A 16,541-nucleotide genomic window follows, 5' to 3' on the forward strand; every position below is an offset into this window, starting at 1 on the left:
TTACAGAGAGATTATTTCTTCGTCAATAATTATATATTTTAGATGGGTTTGAAAAGCACTTACGTCTTTATACCAAGCTAGTCTGTTCGCTTTGGGGTTGGACTGCACGTTGCATTCAAAGTAGACGTCGTCTCCCTCCTTTATGTGATTAGGGTTTAAATTCGAACCCATTTTGAGAGTCGCTATTGGTACATCTGAAAATTTAATATTCTTTACCCAAATTGATAATACTTGTTAACTTATAATATGAACGCTTTTTAAACCTTTACATAAAACACCTATAAAATTCTATGTAATTTTGAAATAACTCTATTATACACAAACGTTACAAAAGCTCTGTTGTAAATTGGGTTTCTGAAAGCATAAAGTAAGTAATAGATGATGAAAAGAATTGAATCACTTATACAATGAAGGAGCTAAAGTAAATTTTAAGTATAAAAATAAATTAGACAATAACTTTGAAGATATAAATAGGTATCAGCCCACGATATTCGTTGCTGAAAGCTTTTTCACTTATTCACCAGACAAAAGTTAATTTAACCACGCCGCCGCACGAATCGAAAGGTACAAGTGTGTCAAGATTTCTCAGAAAAACGCACATTTTCTGAGGAGGTTTTCTTTCAGCACCAAACATGAGATGAAATGCGAACAAAACATAGTGCCCTGTTTTTTTCTTTTTCTTTATGGTATAGATTGGCGGACGAGCATATGGGTCACCTGATGGTAAGTGGTCACCATCGCCCATAGACAATGACGCTGTAAGAAATATTAACTATTCCTTAAATCGTCAATGTGCCACCAACCTTGGGAACTAAGATGTTATGTCCCTTGTGCCTGTAGTTCCACTAGCTCACTCACCCTTCAGACCGGAACACAACAATACTGAGTACTGTTATTGGGCGGTGATACCTACCCAGACGGGCTAAATCTAATTTACTTGGTGGTAGGGCTTACTTAATCAGAAACGCGTTCTCACAGACGTCTTATGTTCCTTGAATATATTATACAAGTAACCATTAAGCTGGACCTTTCCCGGTACGGATAACCAAGAAGTAAGTGCCAAATTATTTTACCTTTAAGCCGAACCAGATAACGTTCCCTGTCATTATATTAATTAACAGAGATTAGGAGCGAGTGAATTGGGATGTTTCCTCTGATTACTTGCAGTGCTATAATTATCTTGTGATCGATTGGGCAACCGAACAATTGGGCAGGAACAAAGACACCTTCAATTCAATATTATGTATGAAGGGTGTGACCGTTTCAGATAAAACAATTTGAATATTCAACAACGAATAGTTATAACAAATAGTACCCAAATAGTATATACGTATCGGATAATTCTGGTGCATTTTTACGTATGTTTTATATTTAATAAGTAAATATATGTTCAAAATAAATAAAATAGCCTGTATATGATAAAGTGCTGGACTAAGGAGTATATGTGTCAGTTGAATTTTCGCGCTTCCTTTTTGTTACTTTTGAACGCGATATCAATTACATACATACATAAGTACACATAATAAGTGCCATTAAATCCCTGCGAGTATCCCCGTAAAGCATTTTCTTAATTTACAAAAGCCATATTCTGTTTCTACCTTTCAAAGTCGCGTAAACTAATTAAGAATAATTTTTATTTTGCAATAAATTTCCGATGAAATAGTTTGAACACAAAATACTTACAGTGTATATTTAATCGCCAGCTATCTTCTATAACGGAATTGGCGACTCGAGGATTCTCAGCTCGGCAGATCAGTTGATTGTCATGATCTTCAGCTTCAGGAACAAACGTCAGGATGCTCGTCGTTGAATTAGTATCAGAAAACTGTACGGAGAAAACACAAATTAATATAATTCTTAACACATTATCATAAAGGTCACGATGACAAGTCAGCACTGTAAGAACTCTTACGCCCTTTTCGAAATTCGTGGCCAACAACACGTTGAAATTGATTCAAAACAAACGTTCTCGTATTGTTGTTTCACTTACATTTTTTGGTAGCTTAAAGTAATCTTCGTTTACTATTCAGAAATTCAAGATACTGAATAAAACAAAGGAAATTTTATCAAAGAAATTCCCGACGTTACTACAAATACAAACACAACAATAATACTTTCAGTTCTTTTTTCTCTGTGTCTATAATCCGACGAACGAATACAAAAAAATAGTGCAAACCGATGAAGTGTAAATTACACATCAGAGAGGTGTCGTCCTATTTTCTTTGCCTATTTTTACAATGCAAAACGAACCATCCCTAACAAACGAGAGGAATTTCAGGTCGAACATAAAAAATAACTTAGAATTTCAGTATTCATAAATTTAATTTCTGGATTAAATTATCGCGTGTATTACAAATCTTATTGTTATAGAAATAAAGGTGACAATTCCCTGCGATTATAATGTTAGTATGAGAATTTGCTCATTGTACAAACGCATGTGGTTGGCAAGTTTGCAGCCTAGTTCTGCAAGTAATATTGCCAGCGTATCTAGTTTGCATACCATGTAGTAGGGATAAGGCTTTGATTACACAGCGTGTTTAGGCACGGCATGCCGTACAAAGCTATCGTGTATAACTAACTAAGCAAGTGAATTTATCGCTAGTAGGTTCATATTTTAATGTTTGAATATCTGAGGTTTGAGTAGTTTATTATTGTCGCAATAACCGCTATTTACAGTCGTACTAATAAACTTTGTATACTGGGTATAGTTGAATAGTATTTGCTCTTTTTCCGTTATCAATAAATTTACATTTGAAAGAAGAAACAAAACATAATGATTATAATCAGTGAGGTACTCGATTAATAAGAATATGTTATGTTTAATTTTGTTTACGTCGAAACTTTAACATCAATATATTATATTTATCAAACAAAATACGTTCTTTATAAAGACAAGTTTGAATATTAATTTTACTAGAGGAAATTTTAGTTTTAATTATATAGTAAGCGCACTACTCAAATCAAATCAAAACAAATCAACATATACTTTATTCAAGAAGGCTTTTACAAGCACGTTTGAATAGTCATTTAACAACTATTAAGTTATGCTACCACTAAAAGTGTTTGATTCATATACATTTACGTATCAAATAAGACTATTCGTCGTAAGTAATATACACTTCAATTTATTACAGCTTGGTGGATGACATTCAAAAAGCTATTTTTTGCAAACCCATGATGAATATCATAGATTATTCAAGCGATCGACCAATGCGTCGCGTCACATCTACGTCAGATGTTATATGTTTTGCTTTCGTCCTCTTGTGGTTGTAATAGGTCTATTACAACCACAAGAGGTGGTATATGTTTTATTAATAGTGTAAGCCGATTTTGTTACAGTGATTATTGGACGATGGCTGCATAAAGCAAGCCGGTTATTGTCTCATTCTGAAGAGCTTCAGCTGTAAATATGCTGAGGATTCTTGATTACGATTTCCTAAATCGTTACGATTTCAAAAAAAATTTAGACACCTGAAAAAAAGTAACTGGCCCGATAGAGAGCGATACTACGGCTTTATAAGAAAAAAACGTAACGTAAACACTCTTTTCTTACTGAATTAAATTACTATTCGATATTTAAAATATAATTTAAAAGAGGTTTTATAATTATGTTGAGTGACTTACAGCTTACATTGAAATAAATTAAAAGAAAATCCTAAAAAATCGTTTCATTAAACTGAAGTTCTGCGAGAAAACCATCAATGCCTCAAATATGCCTAATTTATTAACAATTGGTAATACTATAAGGAGAATTTATACCCTACTATACAATATTTCTTTGGGAATTACTTGATCGTAAAATTAATAAACTTCAATAGACAACTTATTATATATAGATTGACTATCGCTTTTTATTTTCATTGATTATAAATTGCACCCTCTCGAGGCATATGCACGCCGCTGTTCGGGAATAAAACACAAAATGTAAAAAAAATTACTATTTTTAGACTAGTGTTAATAAAATCTGATTAGATAAGTGGAATTGAATTATTTGTTATTCTTTTGCCCGAATATAATGATCATTTTGCATCACTACATGAACTACATTCTCTATTCACAAAGACCCCCGCCCCCTCCCACAAGTGGACGAAACCGCGGTAAACTAGAAATACATATTTGTATATAAAAACTCAATAAACAAACGCACGGATAATCTAAATGCAGCTGCAGTCACTGGATATGCAATGAATAATAAATTCTTTATAAACACGTCAAGTTTGAAGGATTAATTAAACAAACGGACGCACATATGATATTTATAGGTTTTTTTTAGTCTTGTTTCCTAATACATTATTAATTAAAAAATGTATTGTTTCAAGTTATTTAAATGAAACAATATATAATATAATATAATAAATTAATTAATAAATGAAACACAAAAAAAATAAGTAATAGTGTTGTCTTTTCGTACAATTTTTTTTTTCAAACAAAAACGTTTATAATTAAACTATATTCTTTAAAACAATACGTAATATTAGACTGTATTTTTATTGTTGTAAAAATGAGTGAATCTACCGGTGGTAGCTTCACTTAGTGTTGTTGTCAAATGACGATTTAAAAGCCTACTTGAATAAAGTATATTTTGATTTGATTCCATTGAATTTAATAGTAAGTTAAAAAAAATTAACGAATTATAACATTTGAAAATTTTTTGTGTTGTTCAAAGGCTTATTATTTATTCATTAATTAATTTCTACTGCTTCGTTGGCTTGGTGGATGGTATGTAGGCAGCGTTCTCGTGACTCAAAAAGCCCATAAAGCCGTTGGTTAGCGAACTATCTCCGTTTGTGGAGGATTCCGATCCAATCGGATTATCAGAGCAAGGATTAGAGAGAGCACTTATGCACTCGCACATATTTATGTACTGTACCACGTGTGCAGTTGATAGTCATTTAAGTTAGGATAGTTGTAGTTAGGATATCATCATCATCATAATACATAATTCAAATTATGGATTCGCAATCATTACAACCGATAGTAACAACAACAACATAAACAGCCAGTAAATTTCCTACTGCTGGGCTAAAGCCCCCTCTTCCTTTGAGGAGAAGGTTAGGAACATACTTCACCACGCTGTTCCAATGCGGGGTGATGGAATACACATCTGGTAGAATTTCTATGAAATAAGACACATGCAATTTCCATCCAAATGATGTTTTTCTTCACCGCCGAGCACTAGATGAATTATAAACACAAATTAAACACCTGAGTATTCAGTTGTGCTTGCCTGGGTTTCAACCCGCAATCATCGGTTAAGATGCACGCATTCTAACCACTGTGCCATCTCGCCTATTATAATTATATTAATAAGGATTTTTAAGTTAATTTATTATTGGGCAGAAAGAAATTTACTTACATTCTTAGCCTTTTTCCTCAATGGCTTGAAACCTTTCCACCAAGAGACTTGGGCTTCTGGTCTCGATCCAGATGTCTTGCACTCCACCTCATAGCTTCGGTCTGCTGAGAGCTGTCTGTTCTTGTTCAATATCTGGACGGTGAGCGGCCTTACTGTAAAAAACCGACTCTTATAGAAAAATTCAGTCTTAAATACGATTTTTTCATTAATTGATTTTTAAATTTCGTAAAATTCTCAAAACGTTCAATATTATTAAGCCTGGTCTTTAATGAACTATTTGGGTTAACAGGAACAATTGAAGGAAATACCTAATTGCTAAGATATAGCAAAGTATGTCCATTAGTAAGTAGAATTTTGCTTTTTAAACAAATATACAATATTTTGGTCTAGTATCTTTTCTGTAGCACATTACTAAGTAGTATATTTTCAAACAAATTCAAATTCGCATATATTCAAGGACCAATTAGTACATGGGCTTTGATTGGCAAAACAGCCTTCGACACAGGTATTACTCACGATTTATATCTAATATCAGAAGCTTGGCTTGTGGCGGCGCGAGGTTGGTGTTCGATGCCTGACAGATGAGCCTCGCGTTGAGATGCTGCCGACCGATGCTCGGGAACGTCAGGTTATTTACCGTGACGCCGCCATTTTGTAGTTCATAAGAGTCATCGATTACTGTATTCTCTAAATACCATATCAAACTCGGACGAGGATCGCCTGTTAAATAAAATAAACGTATTAATGAAACTATTTTTATTTCTTTGTCCTAAGATAAATTAATATTCATGTCTATAATCCAAGCTTATTAGTTATATAGAATTTTACGTGTAATTTTGACAATTTTTCCATGTCTGGGCTAGCCTAGCTAGCTAGCCCGTCTGGGTAGGTACCCATCAGTTTTTCTTCCGCCAAATAAAAGTACTCAGTATTGTTGAGTTCCGGTTTGAAGGGTGAGTGAGCCAGGGTAACTACAGGCACAAGGGACATAACATCTTAGTTCCCAAAGTTGGTGGCACATTGACGATGTAAAGAATAGTTCATATTTCTTACAGCGTCATTGTCTATGGGTGATGGTAAGTGCCTTATATACGAGCATATGCTCGTCCGCCAACCTACATCATAAAAAAAATTACAATCAGATGCTTTCAAGGAAGAATTCAACTTTAATTACTATCAACTCTTTTTATAGAAGACACAATAGTACCAAAAGCTGCACATCGATATAAAAAATTCTGGTTGAAAGGGTGAACATACCAGTATAGTAAAACGTATCAAACTTAACAGGCTTCAGGCCGTCACTCACTACAAAAAACCTAAATTAAAAAAAATACGAATGCTTCTATTTCATATACATTTAATTAACATAATTAAGATGTGCTCTGTATTTCTGAAACCTAATAATATTTATATAATACCGGTAAATTAGTAATCGAATTTCCTCATACTAGGAAAAAACGGAAATTCTAGTTAATAGTGTAAAATAATAATTTACCAATTATCATTTTTAATTCATTAATAAAATGTTTAGTGCTCACTACCGTCCACGTTATTAACACAATACGAAATTTGAACATTCTTTACAATGCGAATTAACTCTCATCTTTGGAAACTGAAATGTTTTGACTCTCATTAGACTTATGTCTATATATACATTGGCTCACTCACCTTTCAAACCAGAATACGTACACAAAGTAATACTGCTTGGCGGTCAGTTACCCTAACTTTACCTATGTATAACTTAGACCCAGTTATTTCAAATATAACTTTAAATCACCCTGAAGACCTACGCACAAACATTCAACAGTAAAATTAATGTTCGTATTTATTTTGAAAACTTGCAAATAAAGTAAAGTAACAGCCTGTAAATTACCCACTGCTGGGCTAAGGCCTCCTATGCCATTAAGGAGAGGGGTTTTGGAACATATTCCACCACGCTGTTCCAATGGGGGTTGGTGGAATGCACATATGGCACATTTCGATGAAATTAGACACATGCAGGTTTCATCACGATGTTTTCCTTCGCCGCTGAGCACGAGATGAATTATAAACACAAATTAATCACATATATATAGTGGTGCTTGCCTGGGTTTGAATCCGAAATCATCGGTTAAGATGCACGCGCTCTAACCACTGGGCCATGTCAGCTCTTGCAAATAATTACAGTAAATTTTATTTATTTGTATATATTAGCTAAAACATTTAGGCCACTGGTTGCCGAAATAAATTCAGAATATTTAATTCCAGAGAATTTGTCTTACGAAACGTATTTCTGCGAGATTTTTGTAATTCTAATTAATGTCTTTAATGTAAATAGACCGGCCTTAACGTATTTTGGTAAACGTTTTTCAGAGAAATTAAATAAAACTGTACATAAATACACCATCTAACAATAAGGCATGTTAACTGTTAGATTTAATTTAACTGCTATTCGTTGATTTTCTTACATGATGCCTAAATTCTAAAAAAGTAACTGTTGAGATAAGATGAACATACAAAGAAACAGCATCACATACATTACTCTGATCCCAATGTAAGTAGCTAATTCACTTGTGTTATGGAAAATCAGGAGTAACGACGGTACCATAAACACCCAGACCCAAGACAACATAGAAAACTAATGATAAACTACATCGACTCGAACCCGGGACGACGAAGTGGCGAACCCATGAGAACCAAGTGTACACACCACTTGACCTCAGAGGTCGTCAAGATACCAGTAAGAACTGGTTCCTCTCGGTAACATTTCAAACCAGAGGCTACTACATTATATTTAACCTTATACACAGACAATTGTAAAGTTGAAAAGCTATTGGAACTTGAGATCATTACTTACTTTAGTCAGTTATTTGATAAAACTTTAGAAGCGTTTAAAGTTTAATTTAAGAAAAATGAAACATAATCATACTAAAAAAATGAAAATGAATTATATTGTCATTACAAAATAATAATCGCCGTAAGGACTTATATTAAATTACTTTTAAAAATTACAAAAACCCAATAATTATATTTTGCAGTGCTGTTAAACATATTAATGCATTTTCAATACTTTCCGTATTATTCCGGGGCCGGCTGAAAATATAACGCGTAATAACGGTTCATCTTGTTAAAGAAATTAATGTTTTAATACAGCGAGGCCTCTTCACACTATCTAGACACGACATATTTATCGTTCCGACAAACGTGTCCGATACATAGTCACAGTGAAATTGTTAACACGTACGACAATTTTATCGGTCGCGATACATTGTCGTACCGTTCTATAACTCATTCTATTGGATATAGTTGATGTCATTTTTTACATGAATGCAGATACTGGTAGATCTATATAAAACCGTCATTCAATCATTACATAGTATAAAACAAAGAGGCTTGCTTATTTATCTGTCGCAAAAAAATACGCAATTTTACAAACAGGCGTTTTTGAATTTAACTACGACCGGTTTTGAAAGTTAGTACTGTTGAACTCAGAAGTTTTCAACATTTAAAATACAAAGTTATTTTAGCCAAATACATTTATATATGTATATAATGTATCCTGTCCGGCATTCGACAAATGGTAGCTCCACGCCTCTCTATAATTTATATAATCCTGTATTGAATAATATGCTTTTTTTAATAATATACTAGCTGTGCCTTTAATTAACAAAAAATATATTATTGTAGCCTAAGGTACTCCTTATTGTATCAGTTATCTGCCCGAGAAAGTCTCGTCAAATCGGTCCTGCGTTCCAGAGATTTGCCGGACCAACAGACAGACAAACAATAATTAAAAAAAAAAGTTATTTTGGTTTATGAACCGCGAATCCATACATATGAATTGAGTAAAAAAGGGCTATTTTAATTTTATGCAGTTTTATTTTACGCTATCAAATAAAATACAATAGTTTTTTAGGTTAACAGCCAGTTATTGACAAAACTGTTTGTCCAACTTGTTGTAAACCAGCTCTTGCGAAATCACGTTAAATTGTTTTATGATACGACTTTATTAGTATAGTTTCAATATGTTTGAGTTTTCTGATTACACTAATGTGACATATATGGATTTTATTATCTATATTAAAATATATTAAAATAACCGCTTTTTGCTAAATACATATGAACATATGTTTACACGGTACATATACCAAGACAAAAGGTTTTTTACAATTTTTGTTGGTATGTTTTTTCCAGCAAATCTCTGGAACGGCTACCCTATTTTGATGGAACTGTTACTGGTAGAAAGCTGAAATGTCCAATGAGTTGGTGGTCCCTACCCTGGTTTGTACAAAATCTTACCACTAAGTAGTTTTATGAAATGACTTAGAAAATTACACTTTACCAGTTGTTGCCCGCGTCTTTGCTCGCGGTTTAGAGGGTTGTTTGTTATTTTTAACAAAAAAGTTAGCCCATGTCCATCTCTTTTAGTTTAAATTAGTTTCAAAACAAATTTCATCAAATTCGGTTCATTGGTTTGCTCGTGAAAGAGCCTGTCACTCTTGTCGCTCAGACAGACAGACAGACTGAATTACTTTCAAATTTATAATATTAGTATAGTAGTATAGATTTGGTTTATTTCCCGTTTAATTTCGATGAAAAAATTTAAAGCTTATTATTGTTAAAATTTTATATTACATTCATCAGCATGTATTTCTCTAGTTAAAATAAATGTTTAATCTTACCTCCATGAACTTCGCAGAGTAACTCCAGAGTTTCGCCCTCATCGTAAGGTTCCAGCAGCCGCGTGTGATCCCTGGTCTTCGCGTCTATTATGACTGGTCGGTTCGGTGGAGCTGTAAGCAAATAATGCTTGTAGGAACAGGTAAAATCTCATAAAGGTGAAGGTTCATGTAAACAGACAAAGTTTCCACTAATCCTCTGATGAGAAAACTTGTACAGAGAACTCGATCAGTCCAAGTTATTAAGTACTAAGATAGCTCTTGAGAGTTTATCGTTACTAATACTACATGTATTCTGTTTTCAATTGTATTAAATACTAAAGAAAATTTAATGATGTCTCTGGATATACTGATGAAACTTATACATAAAATAGGTTGAACAAAATAGCAGTAACAAGATGTTTTTCTAATCCAACGATCACGAGATACTACTGTAGCTGCATCCCTTAATATATGTACTTTAGTATTCTTATTATAGTTTATATTCAAAAGTGCTTGTAAAAGTCTACGTGAACGAAGTAAGTATATTTTGTTTTTGATTTTTTGATTTATAAACACAAATTAAGCACAAAGAAATTTAGTGGTACCTGCACTTAAATCCGCAATCGTCGGTTGATAGCATGACAAGCCTTCTAGCCATAGGACCATCTTGACTCATAAAATATACATAGGGTCAAAACACTCGATACAAACACGTCTATACAGGAAAAGTGTGATTCCATTTTAAATTCAATTAACACACAGAATTTAACAGACGCTGAAAGAATTCCCTCTAATAGACATTTCAGTAAATTGAAAAGCACTGTCTTCTTGAATGTACCTACACGTATAGGACATAAATAAAACAACGCAATAAAAGCGTACAGTTGTGCTGAAAGTGGTAAGTTGTTAACTTTAATTTCACTAATACCATGTTTATAAATTGCATTTTCGTTGCGATATTACGGAATAATATTACCGGCATTAAATCTCGACTTGAAATCGATTTGCAAAAATGTTTTAAGCGTTTCAAAAGTTTTGCACAATTTTAATAACGAAATACACGATTCCACATGAAACCGTTTCATTTGAAATTGCGAATGTGAAATCTTCTTTAACTTTTATGAAATCCTACTTATCGGTTGGAAAATTTGCGTCGCATTACGTTGTAATTTCACGAATGTATCATTATTAACAACGGTAATGGGAGACATTTACACTAATGGGAAAATTTTAACATCGATTGAAGAATTAAATAAGTGTGAGAGACGAAATGTGTTATATTGAAAACGTCACCGCACTTTTTTACGCGTTTTTTTTTTCATATAAAAAAATCGTTCATTCTATAACCGCTTAAGGAGTTTTCATTCTTCGACGTAATTAAAAGCAGTATTTATAGTCTCTACTTCTATACTAATATTATAAATGCGAAAGCAACTTTGTCTGTCTGCAACACTTTCACTACCAAAATACATCGAATTTTATGAAATTTGGTATGAAGCAAAATTGAACTCCAAGGCCATAGGCTACTTTTTTGCCTAACACATGACAACCAATCCCCAATTGATTTGATTTGATTTGATAGGCAACACAATTTCAGTTGTGAAACGATTAAAATATTAGTATTAAATTATATATGGCAGTAAAGTATATGTATAGTAATGTTATATTCACCTAACATGACTTTGTATTTTTTAAATGTTAAAAAGAGTAACTACTGAGTTTCTTGCCAACCAGCAAGCTTCTCGGTAGAATCTACTTTCCGAACCGGTGGTAGCTTCACTTAATTGTAAAATGACTATTTAAAAGTGCTTGTAAAAGCCTACTCGAATAAAGTTTATTTTGATTTTTGACCTCGTAACAGAACGTGAAAACCTCTAAACCTTTCGATCCCTGCTTGAATATAATTGAAAACAAACGCTCGAGCAATTAAAAGAGTAATAACAATTTGACATTAGAATTACAAGAGGTTTTAATTATCAGAGAACAAAGTGAAAATGATAATTTGTTATAAAAACGTTAGCAGCCTAAGAATATAACCAGTAGCTTTCCGAGGTTCACTTTTAAAACGCTATAAATGTATAATAAAATAAAAAGGTTATAAAAATCTAAATCGACGCTTTGATAGTTTCATGAGATGTCTTTGTATTTTTGCAGCCCTATTTATGTAACGAATAATTTTATACAAAGAGTTGAATTTATTATTATAATATTTCGTTTCAGCCCTTTGTATAAACATATTTTGCTAATAGTCAGCTTCGCTCGCGTTTAAGCTGATTATCATGTGTTACGCAAAAAATAGCCTATGTTCTTTCTTGAAGTTTAAGTTTGCTTCATACCAAATTTCATCAAATTCGGTTCAGCGGTTTGCTCGTGAAAGAGCGACAGACATACAGAGTTACTTATCAACCGACTTCAAAAAGGAGGAGGTTATCAATTCGTTTGTATTTTTTAAATAAAATATTAGAATACTTAAAAGTCGATTTACGATTATATAACGTAGTTATAATTATTGCTATATCTGGAGTCAGTGTCAGCCAAGCGCGTGCCCGTGGCTGACACCAGTTTCATTTCATTTTACTTAGGAGGACTCTAAAAAATATGTTGAATACGCAATTATTTTTATTACATTTTAGTGCATATTTATTTGTTTTAAAATAATGTTTTATTTGAAGTCGGTATTACTTTTTGTTAAAATTTTTATTTATATACTATTAATATAGATTTTATGGCATACATAAGTTGACGGGTGAGTAAATAGTTCACAGGATAAGTCTTCACTGCCGTTCGTAGATTATTTGTTGGCAAATGATAAAAACTCACTCTAGCTTAGTTATGAATAAAAAATCTCTTCAGACGTATTTCCAGTAAGTAAATATTGGATAGACAACAGACAGGCACAATCTACGCTTTCCAATATTCCAGAATGCGAATTCTCGAGAGATTTAAAAATATTTTTGTCTCGTATTCACAAAAGTTACGGATTCCTGAGAAAAATAATTAAAAATGAAATGTAGCCAAGGACCGTCTATTTCAGTTGATTTAAGTTTTTACAACTTTTTCTGTAATAATAGCAGAAATTATTAACAGCAAAGATTATTACTGGCTGATTTTGATCATCCATATTTTTTCTGACTTTAGTTTCATTATTCGAGTGTTGTTTTGTTTCTCTCAATTATTTTTAAATTTCACATTACATTTAATGTAAAGTAAAGTAACAGCCGCCGCCGCCGAGCACGAGATGAATTGTAAACACAAATTAAGCACATACATATATACTGTGGTGCTTGCCTGGGTTTGAACCCGAAATCATTGGTTAAGATGCACGCGTTCTAACCATTGGGCCATCTCGGGTCCCACATTACTTTGGTATATTAAAATTATTTTGCGGCTTTTGCACTGACAACTACAGAACTCGTAGACTTAAATGATCAAATACAAAGATATTTTAGTTAACTTACTAATAACAGTAAAGTTGACCCTTAAATTTCTAGTTGGAGAGTTCCTAAAGTCAACTCTGCAGCGATAAATCCCAGTGTCTGCGGTGCTGACGTTATCTAGAAGCAGGATCGCTGGCACGGCAGTGGCACGAAAATACGCCCGAGACCCGAAGCCGCTCGGGGAAGACCACAGCTTCGGCTGGCTCGGTGTTCGACCTCTGATATCATAGCTGAGAGAAACTAGATTTTAGTATATTATATAATAATAATAAATAAATATTGGATAACATCACATACATTACTCTGGTCCCAATGTAATGTGATGAAATGTAAAAATACAAACAAAAACATCCAAACCCAAGACAACATTGAAAACTAAAGAACTCTTTCTATATCGATTCGACCGGGAATCGAACCCGGGACTTCAGAGTAGTGTACCCATGAATATCGGTGTACTCGACCACGGAGGTCGTCAAGCACATCATATAAATAAAACAAAAATGGTATTCTAAATTTAATTTTGTAAGATAGATCATTATTGACATAATTATTAAATAAAATATCGGTTAAATTTTATAGATGAAAATTTTCTATAAATATATGTAGTTGCTTCAACGTTACAACTGAAAGTAAAAGTTCTTGCAGAAACTATAAAACCGTATAAAGACCGTATTATTGTTATCTAGACACGTTTACATTTTCATCTGAAATACATGCTTGAGGCAAATCTTTGGAAGAAATTATTGAATTTTCTTCTCGAATATCCAGTCTATTTTCTCAATATGGAATAAAAGGGAATCATAAGCTAGGAATTACCTGTATAATGGTTCCCAGTCCGCTTCTTTAAACCATAGCACCATTGCAGCCCCGTCATCAGATGATAATGGCTGTGTGTCGCATGGTAGAGCTGCTTTCTTCCCCACCACACCGGCTACGTGAGCTGTAGGAACTGTGAACACGGAGAGATTACATGTAACGCTAATATTGATAAAAATTATAAATAAATATGGAATTATTATGCAGTTAATTATGATCTATACTAATATTATAAATTTGAAAGTAACTCTATCTGTCTGTCCGTCGATCTTTCACTGCCAAACGAATTTGATGAAATTTGTTATGAAGCCAACTTAAACTCACAGGAAGAACATAGGATACTTTTTATACCTTACAAATGACAACCACACTAAAACGCGAGCAAAAGCGCAGGCAACAAATTTAATTGTAAATGATATTTTAAAATAAGATGTATTGTCCAAAAATAATGTAAGCATTTTTAGACTATGTAAACGGCAATAAAAAATAAAACTTAGAAAGTGGGATTTCAGCAGTCGTCTAACGGCCGCTGTGGCGGAAATCGATTAAAGGTATATCATCGTCATCATCTAAGCCATAGCCATCTCAACTAAGATTGAATAATTAAAATTATGCAAAGTAAATTATATTAATAACGACCCGCAGCGGCTTTGCATAGATGCAATGTTTATACCAAATATAATTCATGATGTTTTTTTTACAGAACTTTCAAAGATTTCTGTTATTAGACAGTGCAATTTAAATCTTACTGTTACTTAGAAAATATTCATTTAAATCACATTATATATAAGGCCGTATTGATCTATATTTAATGCACTATATATTTAAGGTACTCAATTGAATAAGGCTTAAATTTATCCATCTCGTAGGGTAGCGTGGAAAGAAAGTATTTATTACGACATCACATTAGAAACCTTTAAAATTATCCGTGTTTCTCTACTATATTATGCATGTTTAATACATAAAATTGATTCAAGAATCACCGTATCCATCAAAAACACCGCATCAAAATCCGTTTAGTCTTAAAAATCCAAGTGGTTAGAACGCGTGCATCCTAACCGATGATTGCGGGTTCAAACCCAGGCAAGCTTATATGTGCTTTTGTTGTGTTTGTGTTTATAATTCATCTCGTGCTCGACGGTGAAGAAAAACATCGTGAGGAAACCTGCATGCGTCTAATTTCATCGAAATTCTGCCACATGTACATTACACCAACCCGCAATGGAACAGCGTGATAGAATATGTTCCAAACCCACTTCTCAATGGGAAAGGAGGCCTTATGTATGTATACCAGCTGTAGAAAATTTACAGAAAGTCGCAACTTTGTTTTATACTATGTAAGATAAGCGACTTGCCGCAAGATTATGAATGTAAGACACACGACTTAAAGAAATCATATATATCTCTAAATATTACTAAATCACTTGTTATATGTTTATAGTGCATTTGTATTGGTATTATTATTGGCCTTATGATCTATTTTTAAATCTCTGCTAATAGTAGTAAACATCAATACTACCCATGCAGACCAGATGGCATATACAATATATATGTATTTGATTTAGACATTCGATATCAAATGTACTTCACACATGAAGACATCCGGTAGGTGAACGGCCGTCATCTATGGAGCATGACAGGCAGCCTTCACACGATATCCACTGACAACAGACAGTTGCCATGGGAAACAATATACAGGATATCACATTACTCGTTACAAGGGACAACATGTATTTATCACCACGTTTCGCCCACGTCTCTGGTTCCGTATAAACTCCGCTAATATTATCATTATACAAACACAAGTCGATTTATTCCTGTATCACTGTTTGACTCACAAGCCTGAGATACCTACCTAACAAAAATACGATTAGTTTATCAGTAAAAAATTCACATAAGTGCAAAATCTGGAAGTTGATAATACGTGCCTCGAAAAGCAGAAACAGTTGATTCAACGCCAGGTCAGAACTCATCAATATTGTTTTGTGAATGACAAACCAACCGTTACTTTTTCATATTATCACATTAGTAGAAATATTAAGAAACAACGGCGAAAATAAGGGAATGGTACAATAAATTCCAAGCGGAAAAACTTGCGTAGTAATAAAATGCAAAGACTTTAATTGGATTTGTCATTCGTGTCGTGAGGAAGTCTGCACGTATTTGAACATTTGAGCAACTTTGTTAATTTCCAAATCCTGCTCTTTGCATAATAGTGGACTATTTATAAGCTAACAGAATAGCTGTACTATATTCGAATCGTATTACGAGGAAATTACATTCCTGTGATCG

The 16,541-nt window shown here is 33.3% G+C and overlaps 1 protein-coding gene across 1 annotated transcript in view; it reads right to left on the reverse strand.

Moving 5' to 3' along the window:
* LOC124538594 (nephrin-like) overlaps positions 1–16,541 on the reverse strand; it is a 70,275-nt gene that overhangs the window by 11,653 nt on the left and 42,081 nt on the right. The window contains exons 2-8 of the mRNA XM_047115708.1: positions 14,250–14,382; positions 13,455–13,663; positions 10,018–10,128; positions 5,873–6,076; positions 5,357–5,508; positions 1,684–1,825; positions 64–194 (exon numbers count right to left, since the gene is read on the reverse strand). Of these exons, the coding sequence (XP_046971664.1) occupies positions 64–194; positions 1,684–1,825; positions 5,357–5,508; positions 5,873–6,076; positions 10,018–10,128; positions 13,455–13,663; positions 14,250–14,382 (1,082 nt within the window). The remainder of the gene's footprint in view (positions 1–63; positions 195–1,683; positions 1,826–5,356; positions 5,509–5,872; positions 6,077–10,017; positions 10,129–13,454; positions 13,664–14,249; positions 14,383–16,541) is intronic.

This window comes from Vanessa cardui, chromosome 20, assembly GCF_905220365.1.
Source record: "Vanessa cardui chromosome 20, ilVanCard2.1, whole genome shotgun sequence".
NCBI lineage: Eukaryota > Metazoa > Arthropoda > Insecta > Lepidoptera > Nymphalidae > Vanessa > Vanessa cardui.